This window comes from Phascolarctos cinereus, unplaced genomic scaffold, assembly GCF_003287225.1.
Source record: "Phascolarctos cinereus isolate Bilbo 61053 unplaced genomic scaffold, phaCin_HiC Scaffold_726;HRSCAF=1367, whole genome shotgun sequence".
Taxonomy (NCBI): Eukaryota; Metazoa; Chordata; class Mammalia; order Diprotodontia; family Phascolarctidae; genus Phascolarctos; species Phascolarctos cinereus.
In genome coordinates this window covers 45322482-45348528 of record NW_027556098.1, presented here as the reverse complement: position 1 = coordinate 45348528, position 26047 = coordinate 45322482, and the positions used below count along the sequence as shown (strand labels likewise).

Sequence of the window (26047 nt, the reverse complement as noted above, 5' to 3'; positions counted from 1 at the left end):
GCATTCCTGATGAAAAGACCAAATGTGCATAGAGACACTGAAGTACATACACAGATGCCAAGAAAAACAAAAAAGGATAAACATGAATAAATAATCATAAGGGACTAAATAAGAATAAACAGCTTATATTATGGAGAAATAATACATCTGTATCCCTTGATAGCCCTATCATCAAGAGGGGTCATAGAGGGAGTCTAATGAGGCAGAAGGCTTGGAAGCGGTTCTGTTATGAGAAAAAGAAAGAATATACTGTGGGGGTGGGGACAGGGAGGAGAGGAAGGATAGGGAAAATTATCTCATTTGATTGGGGTGTACAAGTAGCAGTATAGACAGAAACAAAAACACTTAAACCTTACTCTGAAGTAAAGTGGTCAAAGAAGGGAAAAATACATATGCATACAGCGTTGGGTACAGAAATACATTTCATTCAACAGGGAAGCAAGAGGGAAAGGGGAAAAATGAGAGGGAAAATAAGAATGGTACATTAAAGTAGGGATAAATACTTAAGCAAGACAAACTAAGGATGTACAAAAATATTTATAGTAGTTGAAACCCCTGTTGTAAACCCTGGTGGGTTTCAATTGGACAAAATTCCATACCACAGAACTTGATGGTGGAGAACTGGAAACTGAGAAAGTACTTATTAACTGCGGATTGTATAAACAAATTAAAATATTGAATGTGATGGAACACTATTGTGTTGTAAGAAATGATGGGGGGGTAGCTAGGTAGCTCAGTGGATAGAACTTTGGCCCTGCAGTCACATCCAGCCTCAGACACTTGACACTAGCTGAGTGACCTTGGGTAAGTCACTTAACTCCAATTGCCTAGTGCCACCCCCCAAAAAATTAAAACTTAAAAAAAAATGGGAAAGGGATGTTTTCAGAGAAATCCAGGAAGACTCGTAGAAACTGATGTAGAGTGAAGTGAGTAGAACCAGGAGGGCAATTTATGCAATAACAACATTAACATCAGCTTTGAAAATCTTAGAACTCGTTTCTATCTCCTAACAGAGGAATGTTGGACTAAGAAATTTTTTTGCAGATTAAGAATCTTTTTTTGAAACTGGCCAATGTGTATATTTGTTTGACCATATATGTTTGTAACAGAGGGTCTGTTTTACTTTTTTTCTAAATTGGGGAGAGGTGGAAGAGAGAAAAGGCAGACTGTTGCTAACTGAAAAAGAATTAATATTAGTCCTCTTTCTAGTTCATATGCATATTCAGTATTAACTAATGGCCCAAACTGCAAATTTATTTCTGAAATATAGAACTGCTTTATGGAAACAGTAGAACACAGAAACCCCACCCCTGCTCTAGCATGTACAGCCTGTGCCTAATGGCAAGACAGAGTCCTAGATCTGAACCAGGCTGAGACCTTGTACAGGGTGCAGGAACAGGTATCAACTAGCAGAGCTGTTGCCCAGTTCTGGGTCACAGATACAGGGCAAACTGAAGAGGAGACCCATGCCTATTAGTGGTAGTCCAGAGAAAGCAGCAGTTGAGGGCTCTCGAAGATACACCAAGCAACAGCTGTGTGGCTTAGACCTCAGGAGCAGAAGCAGATTTTAGCTCTACCTGCCAGCCCAATATGAATTTTGCTGAGGAACAACCAGGGCAGGAATCCCAGACCAAAAGAGCCTGACACTGGCTGAGTGAGGAGCACTTTACTGTTTCTCAGACCTAAAGCCAGGTCAGAAACTTGCAGCTCAGACTAGGGGTAGGCGATTGGGCTTTCCTTGGATCAGAAAACTTTGGAAGCACTGAAAGTTTGCAGGTCACCAGCCTGTGTCCATGAGATTCCGGAATAACACAACCTTTAATTTCTCTCAAGCAAGCAACAACAGGACCAACCCTGATCTTCTCTCCAGAAGCGTGCAGAATCTAGCCCCTAACACACAGTACAAAATCAGAAGGTGGGCTGAAAAAATTTATAAACAAACAAAAAAATCCTACCATAAAAAGCAATTAGGGATGCTCAAGACACAAAGTCAGAAGAGAATGACTCCAAAAAATCTATAAGCAATGCCTCAAAGGAAAACATGGCCTGGGCACAAATTCAACCAGATTAGTAAAAGAGATAAAGCAACTGTTAAAAAATGATTTTTATAAATGAATTGAGTACCAGAGGAAAACACAGGGCAAAAACAGAGCTATGGGTAGAAAGGTATGGAAAGGTAATTAACAGTTTGGCATAAGAGCTACAAAAGTTTGCCAATGCAACAAACTCCCTGAAAATTAGAATAGAACTAATAGAAGTTAATGATTCAATGAGACAATAAGAAATACTAAAACGAAGTCAGGAGACTGAAAAAAGAGAAAAAAAGATAAGGTATCTCAGAGCAAAACAACTAACCTCAAAAACAGATTGAGGAGAGATAAATTAAGAATCACTGGATTACTTGAAAGCCATAACAAAAAAAAAAAGGAGTCTAAACATTATACTTCAAGATATCATAGAAAAAAAATGCCTAGAACTCTGAGAAACAGAGAGCAAAACAGAAATAGAAAGAATCCACTGGTTACTTCCTGAAAGAAACTTCAAAACGAAAACTCACAGGAACATTATAGCCAAAAAAATCCAGAGCTGCCAGGTCAAAGAAAAAAATACTCCAAGCATTCAAGAAGAAAGTACTGAGAAGCCAGGCAGGATTATACACGACTTAGCAGCCACCACTATAAAGGAATATAGAACTTTGAATATGATATTCTAAAAGGCAAAGGATATAGGCTTAAAAATCAAGAAAAATTCATCCAAAGAAACTAGTAGAATCCTAGGGAAAAAAATGGACCTTTAATAAAATAGAGGACTTCCAAGCATTGCTGATGAAAAGACCAGAAGTACATAAAAACTCTGAAGTTAAAACACAGGAGCTCAGAAAAACATAAAAAGGTAAACAGAAATAAGCAATGATAAAGGAGTAAATAAAAATGGTTTACATTCTAATATGGAGTGATGACATATGTGTCTCCTCTGAATCCTACCATTATCAGGGACCATAAGAGGAAGTCTAATTAGACAGATGGTTTTGGAGTGGTTATGTTACATTTTGATCTTAAGAGAAGAATGGAAAGGGAGGGAAAGGAAAATCGAGGTTAGGGAAAATTCTCTCACAATCAGGGTGCACAAGAAAGATCTATACAGACAAGGAGGAGTTGGGGGTGGGGGAAGGGACTTGACACGTGAACCCGTCAAGGGAGCAAAGTATGCATGCACGCGCGCACACACACACACACACACACACACACACACACACACACACACACAGAGTTGGTACAGAAATACATTTCACTCAACAGGGAGAGGGAGGATAAGGAATTAGAAGACTGAAAGATTAAGGGAGGAATTAGTCCTAAGCAACACAATCTCTTAAAGATGTACAAAAATACTTTTAGCTTTTTGAGGTGGCAAAGAATGGGTGTTTGAGGGGGAGTGGCTATCAACTGGGAAACAGCTGAACAAAGCGTGATATAAAAGGTAATGAATACTATTGTACTGTAAGAAATGATGAAGATGATAGTTTCACAGAAAACTAGGAAGACTTGCATGAAATGATACAGAATGAAGTGAGAAGAATCATGGTAATTTATACAATGACAATAATATGGTAAAGACAAACAAGGTTGAAAAAATTAGTGATGCTAATCAGTCCAATGACCAAGTATAACAATGAAACATGTCACCCACCTCCTGATACAGGTGAAAGAAAACAAAGTGAAGAATGAGTAACATGTGTAGATGAGTGTATGAGTATATATATGTGTGTGTACACACACACACACACAGAGACATTCTTTTAATCATGGCCAATGTGGAAATCTGCTTTGCTTGACTATATATGCTAGCAATCAGGGTTTTGGTTTTCTTTTATTCTCAATTGGGGAGGGAGGAAATAAGAGGGAGAAAGGATAGATATTTGCTGATTGAAAAATATAATTTTTTGAAAAACTGCCTTCACAAACACCAGAAGGAAAGAAATATAGTTAGTAGTTTGTCTGAAAAATTTCCAGGGGTTTTAATGAATTGTAAAACTCAATGAGTTAGCAGTGAGAAGCTAATGCTTTCTTTTTTGCTGTGTAAGAATTATATTTTCCAAGAAAAAGAAAGTGCTAATGACTGTGTCCTAGTCAGAATAGTTTAGGAAAGAGTGATAAACTAGAGGGCAATGTACTCTTTAGGTTTTCATGACATCTTTCGTCTGGTACTTCTACTCTTTCTACCTTTTCAACTGCTCCATCTCAGTGTTCTTTGATAGATCTTTATCCAGGTCGTAACCAATGACCAAGGGTATCCTCAAGGCTCTGTCCTGGGCCCTCTTCTCTTTTTGTTTTATATTATTTCATTTGATGATTTTATCAACTCCCATGGTTTCAACTATCACATCTATGCAAATGATTCTCAGATACATTTACCTAGCCCTAACTTACCTCTCCCTTGATCTCCAATACCACAACTCAAACTGCTTATTAGACATCTAGAACTGAATTATCTCTTAGGCATTTTAAACTCAACAAGTCCAAAATGAATTTACTCTCTTTTTTCTAAAACCTGACCCTCTTTCTAAATTCCCTATTACTGTGGAGGGTACCACCATCCTCCCAGTCACATAGGCTCATAACCCAGGTGTCACCTTTGACTTCTCACTTTCTCTCAACCACCTTCTATTCTCCATTCTTCCCCTCTCCATATCCAATCAGCTGCCAAGTTAGTTATTCCTACCTTCCCAACATCTTTCATATGTGTCCCATCCCCCCTCTTCTGACAGTCAACACCCAAGTCCAAGCCCTTATTACAGGTCCTGAACTACTGCAACAGCCTTCTGGCTTGTCTCCCTGCCTCAAGTCTCTCCCCATTCCAGTGCATTCTCCACATAGCTTTCAGGTTAATTTTACTAAAGAGCAAGTTGAACCATATCATCCCCCTCCCCCATCAATCAACTCCAGTGGCTCCCCATTACATCCAAAATCAAATATAGGATCTTCTGTTTGGCTTTTAAGGCTTTCCATTACCTTGCCCTTTCCTATCTTTCCAGTATTTTCACTCCTTTTACCTACCACACCCCCTCCACACAACTCTCCAGTACCACTGGTCTCCTTGCTGTTGTTCACACAGGACATGTCATCTCTCGACTCCTGGCATTTTCACTGGCTGCTCCTCATGCCTGGAATGATCTCCCTCATTTCTGCTCCTAACTTTCAAGCCTCAGCTACAATCCCACATCTTGCAAGAAGCCTTTGCTAATCCAGGTGCCTTCCCTCTGTTGATTATTTTCAATCTGACAGGCATATATCGTGTTTGTACCTGGCTGTTTGTATGATGTCTCCCTCACTACACTGTCAGTTCCTTGAAAGCAGGGAATTTCTCTTATCATTCTTTATATCCCCAATATTTAGCACAGTCTCTGGCAAAGAAAAGGCACTTAATAAATGCTTGCTGACTGACTGAACCAAGACAGTGAAGGGTCTTTGAATCCACTGTATACAAGGACTGGTCGAAGAAACTGGGGATATTTAGCTTAGTAAAAAGATGATTCAAAGGTTGGTGGAAAAGACAGGGATAATGTGGTTTCAAGTATCTGAAAGGCTACTACGTGAAACAATGATTAGATTTCCTCTGCCCTAACAGGGCTTTAGTAAATTTAACAGAAAAATTAAATTTGATGTCAGGGAAAAAACTTCCTAAAAAGTTATCCCAAAGTAGAATGGAGTGCTTGAGGGGTAGCATTGTCCTTGGGGGTCTTCAAGCAGTCTAGATGGCCTCTTGTTGAGAACACTGTAGTGCTGATTCTTTTATCTCTATGGATTAGAGTATGTGGCCACCCAGGTATCTTTAAACTCTAAAAATCCAGGTTTATATAAGGTTTTATTTTTCCTTCCATTGACATAAATAATCTACATACTCTAGTCAACTATGCAAACAAGACAATCTTTGCTCATTATCACAGTTACAAAACAAACAAAAAAGCTAGCTTTGGTTTGTTGACATCCCCAAAAGATTATGTCTTTAAAAGTTTTGGTTTCATTTACAATAATAAGAGTCATAAAAACAATTATAATTTAAAAAACTAGGTAAAATTTGATTTCCTAAAATTATAGCAGATTTAGAAAGGATAACAATAAACCAAGGAAATAGTTCTATGTACCTCAAAAATAGTGATTTTAAACAATAATTTTAAAAACAATTCATATGAAAGTATTGATTTTAGTTTTTGTTGATATTAAACTCTATTAATAAAATAGAAGTAATACATAAGGGCAAAAATAGGATTTTAAAGAAACCATACAAAATTTTTTTAACATTTCTTTTACATAACTATTTCTATGTCTACACAATCCCTATTTCTACAATATAATAATGGTGAAAAGCAAATCTGAACAACAGCCATTTTATAAAAATGTTCTAAAAATTTAGTAAATTATTTACCTTAAAGCCCGACTAAGCTTCTCATAGTTCATAGTAGGCTTATTTTTACGCTGTCCCCATTTTTGTGCCACCAGTTCAGGCTGATTTAGCTTAAACTCTCCTTCGTCTCCAACCCAGGAAATGCAGTCTCGAGCATCTTTGTCAGTAAGAAGTTCCAATAAAAACTGCCATAGTTGAATCTGTCCATTATTTCCTATTCAGACAGAATTAGAAGCCACAACTATCATTCATATATATGGAACAAAGAGGAAATAAGTAATATATTTCTTTGGTTTACAATCCACTAACAAGAAGTACTACTTGAATCTCACTTGAGGGGAAATTCCACTTTCACTCTATTTTTCATCTGTAATAAAAATTCCCAGGTACAATTCTAACATACATATGTAATATGGACAACACATTAGGAATGTAAATACTTGATAATAAAGAAGGTGGGAAAATACCAGTTCTATTTCCAGGTGAACTTCTATCCTCTCCAGAAATTCGTGGTGCTCTCTGTACTTTAGCGGTCTTTGCACTACTGTTTATAACCTTAATGGTGGTTGGTGTGGTGGGCTGTACTGATGCTGGTATAATCTGAACAGCTGAAACATAAGACCATAGAAAAAAACAATTACAATTTCCTAATAAAAGATATGCGCAATATTCTGGGAAAACATACATACACAATTATCTTAATTCCTTTCCTTTAATGCAGTTTTAGGAAAAGACTTACTATTTCTTGACAGTCACAAGATAACTCGACAAGAAAAAGATCCAAAGTTTTTAGCATACTGATAAATAATATATTTTATATAAATAACTTGGCAAATATTCAACTTGATTCTCTCTCTGAAAAATGAGTCACAATGATATATGTAGGACTGAAATTGACACTGGAAGTGTAAAATTCTCATCTGCAAAACCAACCAGATTAAGTTATAACTGGAAAATGCTTAACAATATAAATTAAAAAATACAAGATAGATTATATTAATTTGTGGTTTTCTAAGTTAATATGTAAGCCACAGGAATCCCTTTCTATTTGAGTTTGACATTCTTTATCTATACTATGAAAGGCAATGTGATGTAATGGTTGAACATTTGGTCTTGGAGTCAGAAAGACTGGGGTTCAAGACCTCTGACACACACTAGCTATATGACCCTGAGAAATCCCTCAACTTTTTAGCTCCCCAGACAACTCTTTAAGGTTATAAATTTCAGAAGGTGCTGATCTGTCTTAGTAGAGGAAGTTCCTACACCAATGAAATCAGAGGTTTGGTTAAAAAAACAATAACAACAATACTATGTTATGGCTTATTACACTGTAACTACACAATCACATATTCTATATTCTGCCCAGTACAGGAAAATTCTGTTGATCAACTATTCTAATTGGTTATATTCATTATAACAAACGAAAAAATGATTTAAAGAAATATTAAATTTAGATATGGACTAGCAAGTAACAGAACAAATGAAAAACAAGGCTTAAAATACAGCAAATGATATTTACAAAATTGATTCAAAAAGGTTTGCGATTTGCTTTTAAGAAACAAAATGGTTTTTCTTTTAAGTGAGGAAGTGATATACTATAGATCTACATACTCACGTTGATCAATAGTAACTGTTGCTATTTCACCCATGTGTTGCTCTTGGCTAGCCAATACATCTGAAGAATAAAGAAAAAAAATTAATCATCATTTAATTTTGTTAAATGTAAACCCCAACTGAATAAGTAAATCTGAAGCCAAATTTGTTTTTTAAAAAAAATGAAGAAAACATGATTAAAAAATTTAAAGATGATTTAGGCTGCTGTTACAAACAAGGGTAATTGATATTTTTATTTGTTTGTGAAGAATAAATTATAACTGGCAATGGAAGAAATATCCATTACTATTACACAAACATAATTTTAACAAATATAAACATAATTTTAACGAGCAGAAGTTAACTTTGAGAATTATGATTCTCTAAATGTATATAACTATGTTAAACTATAGTATGACCAAGTATAAGATATCAATCAACAATGTGATATACAGCAGTGAAAAAGCTAATGTGACCTTAGTTTGCATTAAATGATAATGTTCAGGACTAAGGAGCTGATAATACTACTATGCTGTTCTCTACTCTTTTGCCCTTTTTGGTACCTCTATGTCTTAGATCATTAAGTACCTGGTACTTAGTAAATACTTGTTGACTGACACTGAAAAGCTGGAGAACATTCTGAGGAGGTAACCAGGATGGTGAAAGTCCTTGAGGTCATACCACATGAGGCTTGGTGGAAGGAACTGATAATGTTTGCCACAGAGAAGACTTAGGGGATAAATAATAGTAGCCTTCAAATCTTTTCAGGGCTGTCATAGAAAAGAAGGATTAGATTTATTCTACTTATCCTCAGAGGGCAGAACTAGGAACAAGGGTAGAAGATGCCAAAAGACAAATTTAGGTTTAATGTAAAGAATATTTTTTTGACAATTAGAACTAATTTAGAATGGAATGGGTTTCCTTGGGAGGTAGTGGGGTTCCCTTCACTGGAGATTTTCAAACAAAAGCTACTTTGTTGTAGAGAAGAATACTATTAAGCCAAATGGACTGGGTTAGATGGTTTCCAAGGACCTTTCCAACTCTAAAATTCTGCAAAATATCACATACACACACAAGAAAATCTTGAAAGTTTGAAATGGCACTTCATGTGAAAATAAAAATAGAAATAAATATTAAATATATTATATATATACATTTTATATATAAATATAATAAAATAAAAATTCTTAAAAGTTATAAAAAACTGAAGTTAACAAATTACACAATATATGATAGATTTAACATACATTTTCGAAGGAGCTCCAGATGACTCCACAGAATTTCTCCTCTTGGGACCCTCTGGAAAAAATCTTCTTGGTTGAGACTACATAATTCTCTTCCTGAAATGCTTAGTGTAGGTAGGTCTATATCAGTCATACTGAATTCCTTCATTACCCAAACCACCCAATGGAGGACTTGGTCTGTTGACCACTGTATAGGATCTAAAAACAACGTAAGAAATCTCCATTAGTTAAAGCCTGTTTGGCTATGCCGTGTTCACGTTAGACAGCATATGCTATTTCTTCAGAGTGAAAACTTATCAACATGAAAAATAACCAGTAATAGAGTCAACAAAGATTAAAAAAAACCAAACAAACCCCAAACCCCCAAAACCAGGTAATAGTGGATAAAATGCTGGATATAATCATCATCCAGGGAAGTAACTCCTGTGGAAAAGGCACCAGTCGTTACCAACTGTTAATCAATTTTTACATACAAGACGGGAAGGGGAAGAGAATGGAATATACACTCATTTAGCATCAGGCACTGTGCTAAGCTTTTCACAGATACCTCATTTGATCCTCATAACAACCCTGAGAAGTAGGTGCTATTATTATCTCATTTTATAATTGCATAAACTGAGACAAACAGGAGTTAAGTGATTGACTCAGGGTCACATAGCTACAAAATAGCTCTGTGGCTGGATCTGAACTCAAGTTGTCTGATTCCCAGGCCCAGAAATCTATCTCCTGTATCACCAGCTGTCTTAGGAAAGCAAGGATAGATAAAGCAGGAAGGCATCCTGAGGAAGAGACTACGTGTATCAGGCAAGTAAAATGATCACCAGTATCTTGATCACCATATTCACCTAGACTCTGAGGGAGACAGCCGAGGACCTAAGAGCCTTGAAAACAAAAATGCAGTGTCTGGCCATCATCCTGGGAGGCAACACTTGTGGAAATGTAGCCTGGGATCTGCTCCTGCAGGGACTATAGCCACAGCTACTTAAGAACCAGAAAAGAAAGTTCTTGGCAATATCAAGTGGCTCAAAAATCAGAAATTAATGATTTTATCAATGGAAATAACATGAAAGTGGAGGCAAAAACATTTACTTTGATGCTTCATGCTAAGAACAACATAGGACATTTCTACCTGACTCGCAGCTGAAACTGTCCATATATGTTATCTTTCCCCCATTAGAAAGTAGCTACTTGAGAGCAGGGATGTTTATTTTTCTATTTGTATCTCTAGCACTTAAATTAGTGCTTTGTACACAGTAAGCACTTACTAAATAATTTATTTATTATTCACTTGGGAATCAGGAAGATCAAAGTATAAATACTGCGTCTGAGCCTGTTACTCATCTGTAAAATGGGGAAAATATCTGTAATAGCTACCTCAGTGTTGCTCTGATGCTTAAATGAAATAGTTTAGGTAAAGTGCTCTAAAATACTGTTACTAATTTTTGACTGAAATAAATTAGGCTGTAATTCTAGAAGTCAAATATATTTTTAGGCTATATTTTTTTCCTCAGATGGTTTTGGACCCTGCCCTCTCTCTCCCACCCTGCCCCCAACTATAACATCTGATGGTTTCATTTAGTGTTACCAGTCATTTCACAAGATGATCACAATGAAGAGAACAGAGTAAATTATCCAAGTTTTAGAAGTCCATTTATCTTTTTCAGAGCAATATGATGTTACTTAATGCAGAAAAAGAAATAATTTACTAAGTGGATTCTCAGATTTACTTCTGTTAAAATGTGAATAGCTAGGATAAAATTGAGACTCAGGCTCCTATGTCTATTAAGAGACGATGAGGACTCCCTCCATCCCACTGTGTTCCGAAGGACAGGATAGCTGTAGAGCAGAATCAAGGCACAGGTCGAGCACAGAGCCAGTGCCTGGGTTCCTGGGTCAGGGCTTCTGGCCTCAGTAGCCAAGTGATACCAAGGCTAAGCGGGGCTGGCTAGGAGTGTAGGCATGAATTAGCAGACAAGAGGACTTGTGGGCTGAGTTGGTTGTAGGCTCCTTGGACCTTTGGAGGGTGGGGGAATACTCTTCCTCCCACCCCAGCAAGCTCCACCTCCCATCCTCCTCTTGCTTCCAATTAGCCACCAAAAATTAAAAAATAAATAAAATTTAAAAACAACAAACATCCCTTGGGGGCTGTGAACTTTACCAATCATTTGCCAGCCTCATTTTGATTTTACTTTCCCTCCAATCTCAACCCAATAATTAGCCATTTCAATTCTCCTCTGTTTTTTAGAATCCCTTGCCACCTTGTTCAGTCACTGCTCACCTCTTGTCAAACCTCACCCGAACCTGGGATTATTCCCACCATATGCTGCTTCTACTCCTACTCACAAGCTGCCAAACCTAGCTGAAGGGAAGTCTCACCAAAGTGCTACCTGTGTACATTACAAATTCATATTATCCAACTTCTAATGGGTCCTCACTGAAGCAAGCTAGAACTTTTATTCTTTCCTAATTGGTTTCCTATTTCACTCCCCACAGAAGCTGTTCTAAACTTTTTCTTCTCCCTTCAAGCCTCACACATCTCTCTCTATCCCCCTTTTCAGCTTAGGATCTCATCCTTTACTGAGAAAATTCAGGCCATTCAATACAAGCTCCCTCTTTTATCTTTCTCCATCTCAAAGCCCTCATTCCTTTCCCCTAGTCTCTGACAAAAAAGTAGTCCTCCTTGCCAAGGTCAATCTCTGTACCTGTGCACTTGATTCCATTCCTCTCATCTTCTCCAGCAGACTGAACCTTTTATCTTCAATCATTCCCTTTCTCTTTCTAGAATCTTTAACCTCTTCCTATCCATCAGTTCCTTTCCTATTGCTTTCAAATATGCCCAGTTCTTCTCCATCCTTAAAAACCCTTCAGTTACCCTTTCCTATATCTCCCCTTCCTTTCTTGCCAATCTTCCTGAAAAAGCTGTTTACATTTGCTACCTCCACTTGCTCTCCTCTCACTCCATCATCACACCTTTGCTATCTGGTTTCTGACCTCATCACTCAAAAAAAACTGCTCCTTGAGAATTAAATGGCACAGGACAACATATTCAGGGGCAGCTGGTCTAGTTTACTGGTAGCCCCGACACTGAAAAGTCACGGCATGATGACTCACCAACTCTTCGTGAGCTTGTCACTCCAGAATGACCAATGCTGGCAGAGGCAAGCTGTGCTCAGCTCAATGAATGCTGGATTTTGGATAGACTCTCTTCTACTTCTACATACTCTTATAACCTCATGTGTGGCTTAACTATCATCTCTACGCAGGCCTATTCCGAGCTTTAGTCTTCTATCACTAAATGCTTGTTGGACATTTCAACCTACATGTCTCAGAAACATCTCAAACTTAACATATATCCAAAACGGGATTTACCCGCCCCCTGCCCCAGCCAAAGCCTTCCCTATTTCTGTCTAAGGCACTACCATCCTTCCAGTTTACCAGTTTGTAACCTTGGCATTACTCCTAATCTCTCACATTCTTTTAACCCATATATCTAATCAGTTGTCAAATTTCCCCATTTCTACCTTCATAGCATCTCTCATATTTGACCCTTTCCCTCCATTCACACAGCTACAACTTTAGGTCAATCTTTCATTACCTCTTGACTAGATTACTATAATAGCTTCCTACTTGGTTTACCTGCCTCAAGTCTCTATAGTCTATCTAACATTGTAGTCAAAATAATTTCCCTTAAAAATACATCTATGTGATGCCCCCACCAATCAACTCTAGTGGCTTCCTATTGCTTCAAAATATTAATTTTTCTGTTTAGCCTTTAAAGCCCTTCACAACCCAGCTCCAACGTATTTTTCCAGCTTCACTGGATTTCACTGGATTTCTTGCCCCATCCTGCACTGTGCAATCCAGCCAAACAGGCCTTTTCTTTGTTTCTCATATGTGACAGTTCGGCTCCTGGCCCCATGTTTTTACACTGGTCATCCCATATGCTCATAACTTTAGATTTATTTATATGTATTCACTTTATGTTTATGAGATATAAGTTTTGTGCATACTTGTTTTCTCTACCATAAAAATGTAAACTCATGAGAATAGGGATTGTTTCATTCTTTGTATTTGTATTACCATAGCCTAAAATGGTGTCTAACAAGTAGCAGGAACTTAATAATTGCTTGTTGATTAAATCTAACTTTTCTCTTCTTTTGAAACACATTTTAAGTGACATTAATTTTTCCCAACCTTAGTGCACAAAAGACGACATCTAGAAGTAAAACTAGGAAACCAGGTGAGTTGTCTTGTCTAAAATGTAGCAATTTAATGCTTACTTTAAAAAACTGTGTTTAAATCTTGTCAGATAGAAACCACTTCTACTGTTAAAACATTAAAATTTCTTAAATGTAAACACTTACGAGTGAACCCTCATTTCACATCTATTCAACTCCCATATATAGCTTTACTTTAAATTCTAACTCGAACCATTTCTATGGTAAAAGTAACCTTTTATATGAACAATAACATGGTATTCAGCTGAAGGGAAGAAAGGTAGGCCTGACAGGGAGAGTTAAAAAAATCAGGCAGCTGACATACAAACAATTCAATAAAATAATTAAATATTTTAAATGTGCTTATTATGCGTAAAAAACTGGAGACATAAAAGACAAATAAAAGATTCTATGTTCTAAAGAAACTACTGGGGAAGAAGGGTTGGTTAGTGTGGAAACTGTGGTGTTCTAGGATTTGTAAATAGCTTTTATGGTAGGCAGGAACGTTGTTAAAGTGAGTAGAGGGGAAGCAAGAGATAGGGAGCTAGAGATGTACTCCTAACTACCCTTAAGATAAACAGTCTCTGAAGGGGCTGGACAGTAGTATAATAACAGTAGAAAAAGGAAAGCTGGTCTTGCTCTAGGAAGAGAAATGAAAAGGTTTTATTAAAGAAGGCCAGGGAGAGGGAGGTACATGCCTGTGGGGAAAAAAACAGTGAGAAACAGCATTAGAGTTCATTTAGCTCTATCCCGCCCTCTCTCTCCACTCCCTCTATTTTCTCAGCAAAGGTAAAATTGAATTTAAAAAATTATTTTTAAATATGAAAAGACCAGATTAGACATTTTCTTCAGTCCTTACCACTTCTCCAATCTCTCCAAAAACAGAAATTATGCAGCAAAAATAAAGCAACTTCAGCTGTTTCCATGGACTAGGACCCCCAGATCCAAAAGAAGGTTAAAAAAAAAACAAACCCAAAACCCAAGAACTGACATTTACTGACCATGAGCTCACTCAGCAATCCTCCCCGACCTTTCATGCTATTGGCTATGAGGATGTATTAGCAGACCCAAGGACATGACACAGGGTTACATCAATACCCATCCCTATAACCTGTTATTCCTCCCCTCTTTCTAGTGCCATAGATACCTGGCCTTCAGGCTACAGAAGTTTGCTTGGCCTTTGATACCCAGCTTGGTCATGGCCCTTAAGGAACAAAAGCCTGGCAGGGACTGAAACCCAAAAGGACTAGTGCTAAGGCAGAGAACTAAGGAGGAGAGGAAACTAAAGAAGTGAGGTCAGTAGGACAGGACACAGCATGTGTGGGGAGCTGTGCAGCACTCTACCAACTCTGAGGGAAAGAGCACAGCATCCAGCTGGGGCCATTTCTGAGATGCTTTGAAATTCAGCTCCCAAGAAAACCACAATCAGAGAAGAAGGAGTTAGGAAGTGAGTAATAAGAAAAAGGGGGAGGGGGGTGAGAGGGGGCTAGGAAAGAAAAACTAAAAGTACCAGAGATTTCAGGAGAAAGAAATCTCAGAAACCTTGAACATAAATGAATAACTCAACAGGAAAAACAGTAACAACAGAAGGAAATATGACTTCGTGATCAAGTAAATGAATTCAGGCATTTATGAATAAATACTTCAAAATAAAGAAAAATGACCTGGCACAGGACCCTGTGGGATTTGAGAACACAGAACCCCAACACACTGTTCCTGAGTGGTTTTTAAAAGAGAAATGAGAATTATGAGAGCAAAATTTATGTCCTGCATAACAAAAATAATGAGCAGAATAGAAAAATTGGAATCTGCAATGGCAAGCCTCACCAAAGAAACAAAAGGGAAAACAATAGATTGGGAATGAAACTATGCAGAAGTGAAGGAAAACCTAGAAGAAGAGAAGCAAAAAACAGTAACATCAAAAACAAATATGCTCACTATGCAAGCAAAATATATGGATCTCAAAGATGAGACAACTTAAGGATTGTAGGTCTCCAAGAAGAACACAACTGATCAAAAAAACGGTTAACATTAAAATGAAAGAAATAACAGAAGAGAACAGAACTACCCAGAACATCTCAACATAGAAAATGAAATTCCAATTAAATGAATTCATAGATTGCCTCTAGAAGAAAAGACCCAAGGCTGAAAACTCCAAGACACAATGGGTTAAATTTAACACAAAATGGGTTAAATCAATTCAGAAACAAGAAGTTCTGCAAGCCATCAGGAGAAAGACCTTCAAACACAAAAAGAAAAAAAAAGGACATTTGAATAACACAAGACTATCTTGCACCCACTAGAAAAAGGAGGGATGGAATACTGTGTTCCAAAGAACACTGTGGCTCAGGATTGAGCCCAGAGTGACATCTCTTGAAAATATGGGTTAACTATACAGGACAAAAGATGGACATTCAACAGTAAAAAAGAATTTGAAACATTTTTAGAAAGAAAATAAGAAATGAAGAAATTGTTTGCTTTTTGAATACCCAAACAACAGAAATGCAGGAGGAATGAATTACTGCAGAAGCCACAGCGTAACAACAGATGGAAGTGAAGGCAGAAATCTGTTGAAGTAATAGTGAAGAGGTGGACATGGGGCATTACAGACAGAACCATAGGACACTCTGCCTATTAGTGTACGCTTCTTTTGTGGGGAGAGTAGAACAGAGGAATAGAGAGGAGTGAGTAAGAAGGAGTCATATCAAGGCCTAGCAATAAAGGAAAGGTGACCTCTGTGGTCTTAGAAAGAGAAGAGTCTCTACAGAGGTGGGGGGTAGACGAGAAACACTGAAAAAGAGAAGATAAGAAAAGAAGTATTACTTTGGAGATGGGAGGGGGTTCCACTGATGAATTTATAGGTGAAGGGAGATGAAGGCCTTACACTGGATGAGGCCCAGGGGATTTGGTGAAAGAAGTCTATTAATCCAGGGAGGAGAGAAGTTGGAACCCTTGGGAAGGGAAGGGGGAGTTCAAATGACACCTAGAGGAATGGGAGAGCACAGACAAATGGAAAAGATTTCCAGGCAAATGTAGAATTAAAAAGGTCAATGAGAAAGGGTATAGACGGGGTGAGAAACAACAATAGTGTCCTAACGGTAGACCAGTACCCTCTCTGACACCTGCAATAACGGGCACTGTTCTGAGAATGATGCACAATAGAAAACTGGAATAAATGGCGCAAGCCCTACAAGTCAGTGGGAGAAAGCACCTAGAGAGTAGAGTCTAGAATGCGTAACTTGGAAGCTTTGATTGTGTGAAGAATACAGAGAAAAGAGTGACCGAAAAATTATAGGAATCCTGAGTCAAAGAATGAGGGTCTAGAATAAACAGAAAGACAAGATGGATAATAAAGAGAGTGAGACGAATCTTTTTTGGAAAGGGGTATAAAAATGAAATTTTTGTAAAAAGGCAAAAAAATTTCTAATAAGCAAATCGAGATGAAAGGGAGGAGAAGAAGTGAGGATCTACTTTACTGAGAAGAAAAAAGAGAGGGAAGAAATATATAGCCAGACAAAAGCAGAAGCAAGCAAGAAATTAATAAACAAAACCCTTAAGAAAAAGGGGTAACAAATGAGAAGAGGGGATTAGGGATAAGGAGAATAGACCCACTGGGAACAGGGTCATCGTAAAAAAAGATTAAAGTAACTGAAAGAATATAATACTATGTTTACAACAGTAAAGGGGAAAAATTATCACTTGAAAAAATCACCAATAGATATATGGAGGAAAACATAAACCTAACTTTTACCACTTTAAATGTGAATTGATTAAACAATTTGATAATTTTTGGATAAGAAAACAAAATCCTACAATCTACTGCTTGCAGGAAACATTAAAAAAACAAACAAACCAAAGACATACATAAAATAAAACTGAAAGGATGGAAAACAATTTACTATGCATCAGTAAATCCAAAACGGTGGGAGTTGTGTCATCATGCTATCAGACAAATCAAAAACAAACATTCAAAAAACAAAATGGGATAAACAAGGAAACTTATTATAATAAAAAAAATCTAGATAACAAACCATTAGCAAGAATAAACTTATACACTCAAAATGCCTTAACATCCAAATTCATAAAGGAAACACTGTCTGAGCTTCAAGAAGACAAAGACAGTAATAAAATATTGAAAATATGAAAATAATGAAAGAAGAATCTCTCTCAGTTTTGGATAAGTGTAACAGAAATATAAACAAAAGAGAAAGTAGAGAATTGAACAAATTTTTGTAGAAGCTAGACTTAAGAGACTCATGGCTTACAATCAAGTAGGATTTATACCAGGGACGCAAAGATGGTTCAACTTTAGAAAAACAATCGCCACAATTAAACAGTCACCACAATAATAAAAACCAAAACTATGTGTTCATCTCAAAAGATGCAGAAAAAGCCTTTGACAAAGTATAACACTCTTTTATTCTAAAAACAAAAATAAAACAAAACAAAAAAACAAAAAAAACCCTAAAAAATACTATCTATTATATGGGATGCACTCTCTAGGAGGGAGAAGGGGAGACATACATGGGGTACTAGGGTGATGCAATTAATAGAAAACATCAATAAAAACTTATTTAAAATAATAAAAAAAAACTGGTCCACATACTGAATTTCATCAAGGTGGGGGAAGTGGAAATGGGAACAAAAGAAGACTATATTTTCCAATCAGGGATGGTGTTTCCCAAGCCTGTTTCCCAGACAGAGGGAAATCAGGACCTAGGTTGGTAGGAGAGGTATGTATCCAGAGGTAGGATACACTGGCCTCAAAAGCAATGAGTGATCATGCCTGGGTATAGGAACAGGTTTCCGGATCCACTCCAACACCCCCATAACACATTACTGTTTGCTTTGTGAACTGATATTTGTAGAAGTGAGGTACAGCAGATGACCTTGTTCAAAAGAAATAAATACAAAAGGAAAAAAGGGAAAGGAGTGAGGTTTATAATCTGTTATAAAAGAAATTGGATAGAGGAGACAGATGAAATTTGGTACTCACTTTTAAGTTTAATCTGTCATGGAAAAAAAGAGAATAAATAAGGAAAAGCTAACAGTATAACTCATGAAAGGGAGAACAAAATTCAGAATAGACTAGAACTGGATAGAAATAAGGAAGAATAAAAAAAAGATAACCTCTTTGAAAAGAGCATAGGGTCTGACATAATATCAAGTCTTCCTAAAACCACTAGATTAAACAGCTAATAGGTTGCTTAACACAGTTATCTACCTACATGCCACTTTTTAAAATTAAAAAAAAAATATCTCTGAATACAACTCTCTCATAAATATATCCACCTTTTTAGTCCCTTTTAATACATACTTTCCCAATAAAACTTTTAAAAAACAGTTCATCAATATGTTTTAATATATATATTTTACCATAGGGTATTCCAAGACGTTCTTGTTCTTTCCTATAACCTTCAAGTGCAGCGGCCCATCTTGTTACTTGTTCTGAGGTTTCATCTGAAATTGTTGCAATATGCTTAGTGCCATCAAGGGTTATTACTTGAGCTTCCTCCACAAGATGTGCTTCAGCTTCAGCATGGTGGGCATCTGGGTCAATAACAACTTCCACAGTTTCTGCGGGTTTAACAATTTCAAGGATATTTAACTTGGGCTCTATGCCTAAAAAAAGAATGGAAAAACATTTTTAACTTGACAGAAAACAACAAGTTATTAAAATAATACTCAGTTTATTTCAAATTCTTACAAATATCACACAGCAAATTGCTATTATAATATTTTGTAGCAATATATCTAAATTACTCTCAGCACATAACAGCTATTAACAATAATTGATGTTTGTTTTAAACCAGACCTGTGATTTCAAGGGTATATAGGTAGTTCCAAATTGTTTCTTCCAAGACAAAAAAGTAACCTGTTCTGCAATTTATACTTTCATAGAGCTGCCTAAAGTACTGAGAGGTTAAGTGAGTTGCCTATGTTCACCCAGTCAGTATATGCCAAAATCATGGGTATGCTAGCATATTTAACAACTGGTTCTCCAAAACCACCTTAAAACACTTTTAAGTTTATAATCTGCATTATTAACACATTTGTTACATTAACATTTTCTCCACTTCTTAAAATCTAGACAATCAATAAAACAATAAATCAAACCCTAAGTTTTAATCTTTGCCAATTTTCAAGATGTAAATGCTCACACTGGAAACTTAGCAATCAGATCTCAAAAACTAGAATGATTTGGTTCCAGCAAAACCCTAGGCTTTCCTTGACTCCAAGGCTAATTCTCTGTCCACTATTACGTCGTACTTTTTTTTTTTTTTAGCTAGGCAATGGGGTTAAGTGACTTGCCCAGGATCACACAGCTAGTAAGTGTTCTGTGTCTGAGGCCAGATTTGAACTCAGGTCCTCCTAGATCCAGGGCTGGTGCTCTATCTACTGTGCTACCTAGCTGCCCCTATGTCACACTTCTTGCCCTTATAATGTGAAATGGTAATGCTTCACATATGACATTGCCTAACACACTTAAATTTTCATACCAATGAACAATCTTAGCACTTCTAAGACTGTAAGGCAAACATACATATACCTTCAAAAACTTGTAGTTTAAAAAAACATTTCATTATTGAAATTATCTTGGATGCTGCCCCTATTTAGAATAGTCAGTCACCTAGAAGGACTCTGAGGTACATTTCTGGTGCTGGAAAAGAAAAAAAGAAAAAAGGAAAGACTGGGAACACAGTCTGTTGCCTAAGGAAGGCAGGCTTGATTAGAACACCCAAGTCCAAGTTGACAAGCATATAATAAAGACCTAATTGTGAAAGAGGCTGAGGATACAAATAAAGGCAACCAATCGTCCTTATTTACAAGGAAGTAAGTGACTGTGTAATACGGAGAAAACATGCAGAACACTACGTACAAACCAGGTACTAACAGAATATATTAGAGATCTACATAGATTGAAGATCACAGATCAAAAAGGGCTAAAAATTAGAAGTACTGGGAAAGGCTTCATGAAGGTAAGATTTTAGAGGGGACATGAAAGAAGCCAGGAAGCAGAGATGAGGAAAGGGAGTATTCCATGCTTCTTCACTGTACTGTGGGGCAACTGGTGATACTGCACGGAGCTGGGAGATGGAGGTTACCTGAAAAATAGTAAGGAGGCCAGTATCACTGGATGGCACAGTGGATGGGAGGGAGGAAGAAGGTGAAGACCAGAAAGAAGACTGTAAAAGTAGGAAGAGGTCAGACTATAAAAAGGTGTGCTAGCTAAAGAGAGTTTTGTATTTGATCCTGGATGTAATAGTGAGCTACTGGAATTAATTAGCAAGGTGACATGGTCATACCCATGCTTTAATAAATAAGGATTTAGATCATTTTTTCATGCAACTATAAACTGTTTTGATTTCTTCATCGGAAAACTGCCTGTTCATATCCTTTGAATACCTGTACTTTCAGAAGTTCACTCTGACAACTGAGTGGTAGATGGATTGGAGTGGGAAGAGACTTGAGGAAGTCAGATCAGCCAGATGACTATTGCAGTAGCCCAGGCATTAGGTCATGAGGACCTAAATCTGGATACTGGCATCGTCAGAGGAGAGAAAAGGGACGTATATAAGATGGTGCAAAAATAGAATCAGGACTTAACAAGATTGGATATGGGAGGTGAGAGAGAAAAGTCAAGGATGACACCTAGCGAGGAAGCCCATGTAACTAGAAGGATGGTAGCACCTTCCACAGAAATAAGTTAAGAAGACAGGAGAATTTTAAGAAAAAGATGAGTTCAGTATGGGGTGTGTTGATTTTAAGATGTTTATAGGGTATTCACTTTTGAAATGTCTATAAGGTAGTTCGATATATAGGACTGGAGGTCAAGAGAACTTAGGGCTGGATAAATAGATCTGGAAATCATCTGCATAAAGATAATAATTAAATCCATGGGAACTGTCGAGATAATTAAGCAAATCAGTATAGAGCAGTGATCCAGGGATCACTAGGGATCCCTGAGACCCCTTTGCCTCATGGTAAAATTTATTTCTATAATACTAAAATGTTTAAACTTCTAATATGGTAAAAATCAACAGCTAAAATCCATATAAACAAAAGCTCCTTTGACTTGACTAATTTTTTTAAGGTAATTGTGCAAGTGTTCTGACCCCTAAAAACTTGAAAACTGCTAGCAGAGAGGCAAAAGAGAAGGACCAGGGAGAGCTTTTAGGGTCTATTTATGGTTAGTAAATATGACTTAGATGAAGATTAAGCAAAGGAAACTAAGAAGGAACAGACAAGGCAGAAGAAGAACCAGGAGAGAAGGAAAGGGAGGAAAGAGCATCGAAGAACAGAGGGTGATAGTCTCCAAGGCTGCAGAGAAGTCAAGGATGAATATTAAGAAAAGGCTATTATTACATTTGGCAATTATGCGAACATTTGTAACTCAGGAGAGATAGTTTCAGATGAGGTTGAGAGTCAAGCTAAAGACTAAGCTTGTAAAGTTAAGACAGAGAGAGGAAAGAAAGTGGAGGCACAAATTGTAGATGGCCTTAAGGAGTTTAGCTTTGAAAGAGGGAAGAGATATAGGACAACACCTGGCAGGGATGGACAGAGCAAGTGAGGGTTTCTGAGGATGGGGGAGACATTCCCCCACAGCGGAAGTGGGGGCCTGGGCAGTTAGGGAGTAGCAACTAAATGATACTCTAAGTAAGGGCATATGTGTGCATGCACACACATACTTTGTTCTAGTATGTTTTTGGGTGCCACAAAAAGTACTATTTATATTTTGGTAATATCAGGGGCCTGTCTTTGCCCTGGATCTCTTGGAGTAGATGCCCAGAAGTAAGGTTACTGGGTCAAATAGTGTGAATAGACTGGCAATTATTTTCCAGAATAGCTAGCTCACAGCTCCACCAACAGTGTACTTGTCTTCCACAGGTTCTTTAAAATGGACTGTTCCATCTTTTATCATCTTTTCCAATTTCATGGGTGTGGGGATAAAACTTAAATGCTGTTTAAATTGATATTTGTTATTCTTAATGATTTGGATCAGCTTTTCATAATGTTATTAATAGTGTGTCAGCTTTTTGAAAACTATCTGTGAGTATTCTTGATCCTCCACACCCCAGCAGACTTTTCACTCTACAAAATCCCTCTACCTCCTGTAGTCCCATACCCCACTGAAGGCAGCTAGTGGAGCAGTGGATAGAGTCCTGGGCCTAGAGTGAGGAAGTGTTTCGTTCAAATACAGCCTCAGAGTCTTATTAGATGTGTGACCCTGGGCAAGTCATTTAACCTGTTTGATAGTTACTAAAAATTATAGTGCATTATTTAGCAGCTATTTCCTAATTTAGTATCTGTTGGCAGTTTTCAATCAAAATATAATAAAGCAAACTTTTTGGTAAGAAAAATAAACTCACGTTGAATTAATAATGAAAATCAGTCTTGAAAGTAGTTAAAACTTTGCTGCCCAATTAATTCTTTTAAATTCATTTACGTAACTTATAAAGACCCCAAGTCTGTTTCTCAGCAATACCTAAGATAAAGAGATTTGAGATAGCAATATTTTAAAGTTATGATTTCCTAGAACATATTCAAATCCCATTAAATCAAGTCTTCAGTGGTTCTTAGTCTTCTGACTGAATTACTGAGCATCTCTATTTTCCAGAAAATTGTCAACTAAGACAAAAATAATGACCAATTGTTTAATATTCATTAACCAAGCCTCAGTTTTCGACATAATTTTTGAATTCTGTTCAATTATCTGAAATAACTAAATTACCTAAAGTAATTAAGATTAAAAATACTCATACCTTACTTAGCCAGTCAACAAGCAGTCAGTCAATAAAAAATATTAATTGCACACTATGTGTCAGAGAGACTGATAAGCAGTGGGGATACAACGAAAGGCAAAAGGTCCCTGCTTTCAAGGAGCTTGCAGTCTAATGGCAGAGACAACATGAAAGCAACTATGCATAGTCAAGCAACATATAGGACAAATGTGAAATAATCAACAGAGGGATGGGACTAGAATTAAGTTAGATAAGAAAAGCTGCCTGTAAAAGGGATTTTAGTTGGGACTCAAAGGAAGTTAGGGAGGTTAGGAGGCAGAAGTGAGGAGGAAAAGGATTCTAGGTATGGGAGACATCCAGTGAAAATTACCAGAACTTAGAGATGGAGCTCCTCATCTAAGGAACATTTGAGGAGGCCAGTGTCACTGCACAGAAGAGTATGTGGCAGGGGAGAGGAATGTAAGGTGTAAAAGACTTGGAAAGGTAGGGGCCAGGCAGGTCATGAAGGGCTTTGAACACCAAACAGAATTTTATAGTTAATCTTAGAGGTGAAAGGGAGTCTTGGAGTTTATTGAGAAGGGGGTGACATGGCCAGATCTGCACTTTAAGAACATCACTGATTCCTTATCTGAAAATGAATCCATCCAAGAGGTGTTTTTTTTTTAAGTTTCCCTGACATATACAAAATTCAGTAAGTATAAATTATTAAAACTAAAACATAAGCTCATATTCTATGAAAACACTAAGTACTTTTAGTGACAACCTCTAATTTCCAAAACAATCACTAAATAGCCAAGTGATACAGTTACAACAATATTTAATAATTAGGACTATGCCTGACACTTACTAGTTGTTTAATAAATATTTTTAGCTGAAAATAATTTTAAAATACTAACCTTGATAGGAAATGACTTGTACACTAAGTTGAACAGTTCCATCAGTCTTGACTCCTTGGTCAAATAAACTTCGGTCTGGATCCAGCTTAACATAAGTATAAAATAAGAAAACGTTACAATCTTTTATCTTTAAAACAAATCAGTTTACTATAAAAGAAACATGAATATAACAACCATGAGTAACTGAGGCATTTAATACATCAAAATTATGTTTTAAAGGTTACCTAGCTAAATGTGAGAGCATTCAATTTTTATGCAAAACTAAAAATATTTTAAATGCTGGAGTAAATATTAAGATTAAATATCCTAAATGTTAGGATCACAGATTTTGAGCTGTAAAGGGTCTCAGAGAAGCCCAGAGAGGTAGTAAGTAGTAGATCCAGGATTCAAACTCAGTTTCTGTGACTCCAAATCTATTGCTCTTCTCATTGCACCACGCTGCAAGATCAAGTTCTCCCTATCTAATAGTTTCTTTTCTGCTGCCTATGAAAACCCAAATCTCTTCTATCCTAAAAAATTGCTCACTAAAATCTCAAGTTATCTTTCTTTATCTGTCTCATAACCCATCTGCTATAAAAAGATATCTACCCACATTGCTTCTACTTCCTTCCCTCTCACTCTTTGGCAAACCATTTGCAATCTAGGTCTAGGCCTGAGCCTCAGGCTGCAGGCTCCCCATCCCTGATCTAGGTTCTAACTTCATCACTCAAAACTCCTGTCTCCAGTCTTGAAAGTGCTAAATTTAATAGCCTTTACTCAATTCTCAGTATTTTTAATCTTTTCTTTTTCACCTGAAATTGATGATTTCCCTCTCCTCCATAATACTTTACTCTTCTATTCCCTTTATAATTATCTCCCTAGGTGACTTAATCAGCTCTCATGGGTTTCATTATCATCTCTAGGTAGATAATTTGCATGAGTATATTTCTTGTTACTTCTTATCTGGATTAAGGTAACAGCCTTAATTTTTTTTTCCATTATGAAGTGAACTATTTACAAAAATGCACATTTCTGATGGGGTATGGGCTCTGGACCTCCCACCCCCTTTGAACTTTCAACCCAGCCCCTGAACTTTCCCACATGGCCCAGTCCCTGGCACTGAGGCACCAGCTTATTCCACAATAATCCTTTCCACTGTCCCTTCATTGTATCTCGGATCCAGCCCAGCCCTTTATTTTCTGTTACCTGGGCTATTTCCTAACCTTAATCCCATCTAGACCCCTTCACAGTTACCTCCATGTCACCCCAACCCACTCCTTGATCCCATCCAAATCTTCCCACAAATATTTTTCCCAATAAAAAAGGTCAGTCTCATCTACCAAATGCACTGGTTCACCTCCATGTCACCCCAACCCACTCCTTGATCCCATCCAAATCTTCCCACAAATATTTTTCCCAATAAAAAAGGTCAGTCTCATCTACCAAATGCACTGGTTCTTAAAATCCAGACTACTTCTATTGGCGAAACAATAAACCTTGTCTGTGATTGAAAGGTCTGAGTGGTTGAATTCTTTCCAGGCAGGACCCATGCCTTTTGCCCTTGAATTTCGGGATTCTCAGCACCCTTAGACTGTAACAATTTCAATACATATAAACAGAAGACTGCATATGAAACTTGAACTTCTGTTAAGTTTTAAAAGTATATAGTTAACCTGACAACCAAATTTCCTTTATTTGTACTTCTTTCTGAATTCCTTCCTGTTAGAGCCTCTTGGTTTCTTTGCCTATTCACCCCACTTTAATCCATTCTCCCAGAGATGTTAAAATTATTTTCTAGAACAGCTGTTCTAATCACATTACTCTCCCACTCAAAGCCAACATCTCTCTATTGCCCCTAAGATCAAACTTTTTTTTTCAAGCACTGAAACCACAACCTATCCCACAACTGCCCTTCCAGCTTTGATATACAATTACTCCCCTTTCCTGCACTCTCCAGTCCAAACCAGGGACCA

The 26047-nt window shown here is 37.1% G+C and overlaps 1 protein-coding gene across 3 annotated transcripts in view; it reads right to left on the bottom strand.

Annotated features, from left to right (window-relative positions):
• Nucleotides 1–26047, bottom strand: part of GABPA (GA binding protein transcription factor subunit alpha) — a 64477-nt gene that overhangs the window by 7705 nt on the left and 30725 nt on the right. For all 3 annotated transcript variants that reach the window (XM_020995873.2, XM_020995874.2, XM_020995872.2), the window contains 6 exons: nucleotides 24096–24180; nucleotides 18833–19078; nucleotides 9243–9437; nucleotides 8018–8077; nucleotides 6870–7010; nucleotides 6424–6616 (listed from right to left, as the gene is read on the bottom strand). In XM_020995873.2, the coding sequence (XP_020851532.2) occupies nucleotides 6424–6616; nucleotides 6870–7010; nucleotides 8018–8077; nucleotides 9243–9437; nucleotides 18833–19078; nucleotides 24096–24180 (920 nt within the window). The remainder of the gene's footprint in view (nucleotides 1–6423; nucleotides 6617–6869; nucleotides 7011–8017; nucleotides 8078–9242; nucleotides 9438–18832; nucleotides 19079–24095; nucleotides 24181–26047) is intronic.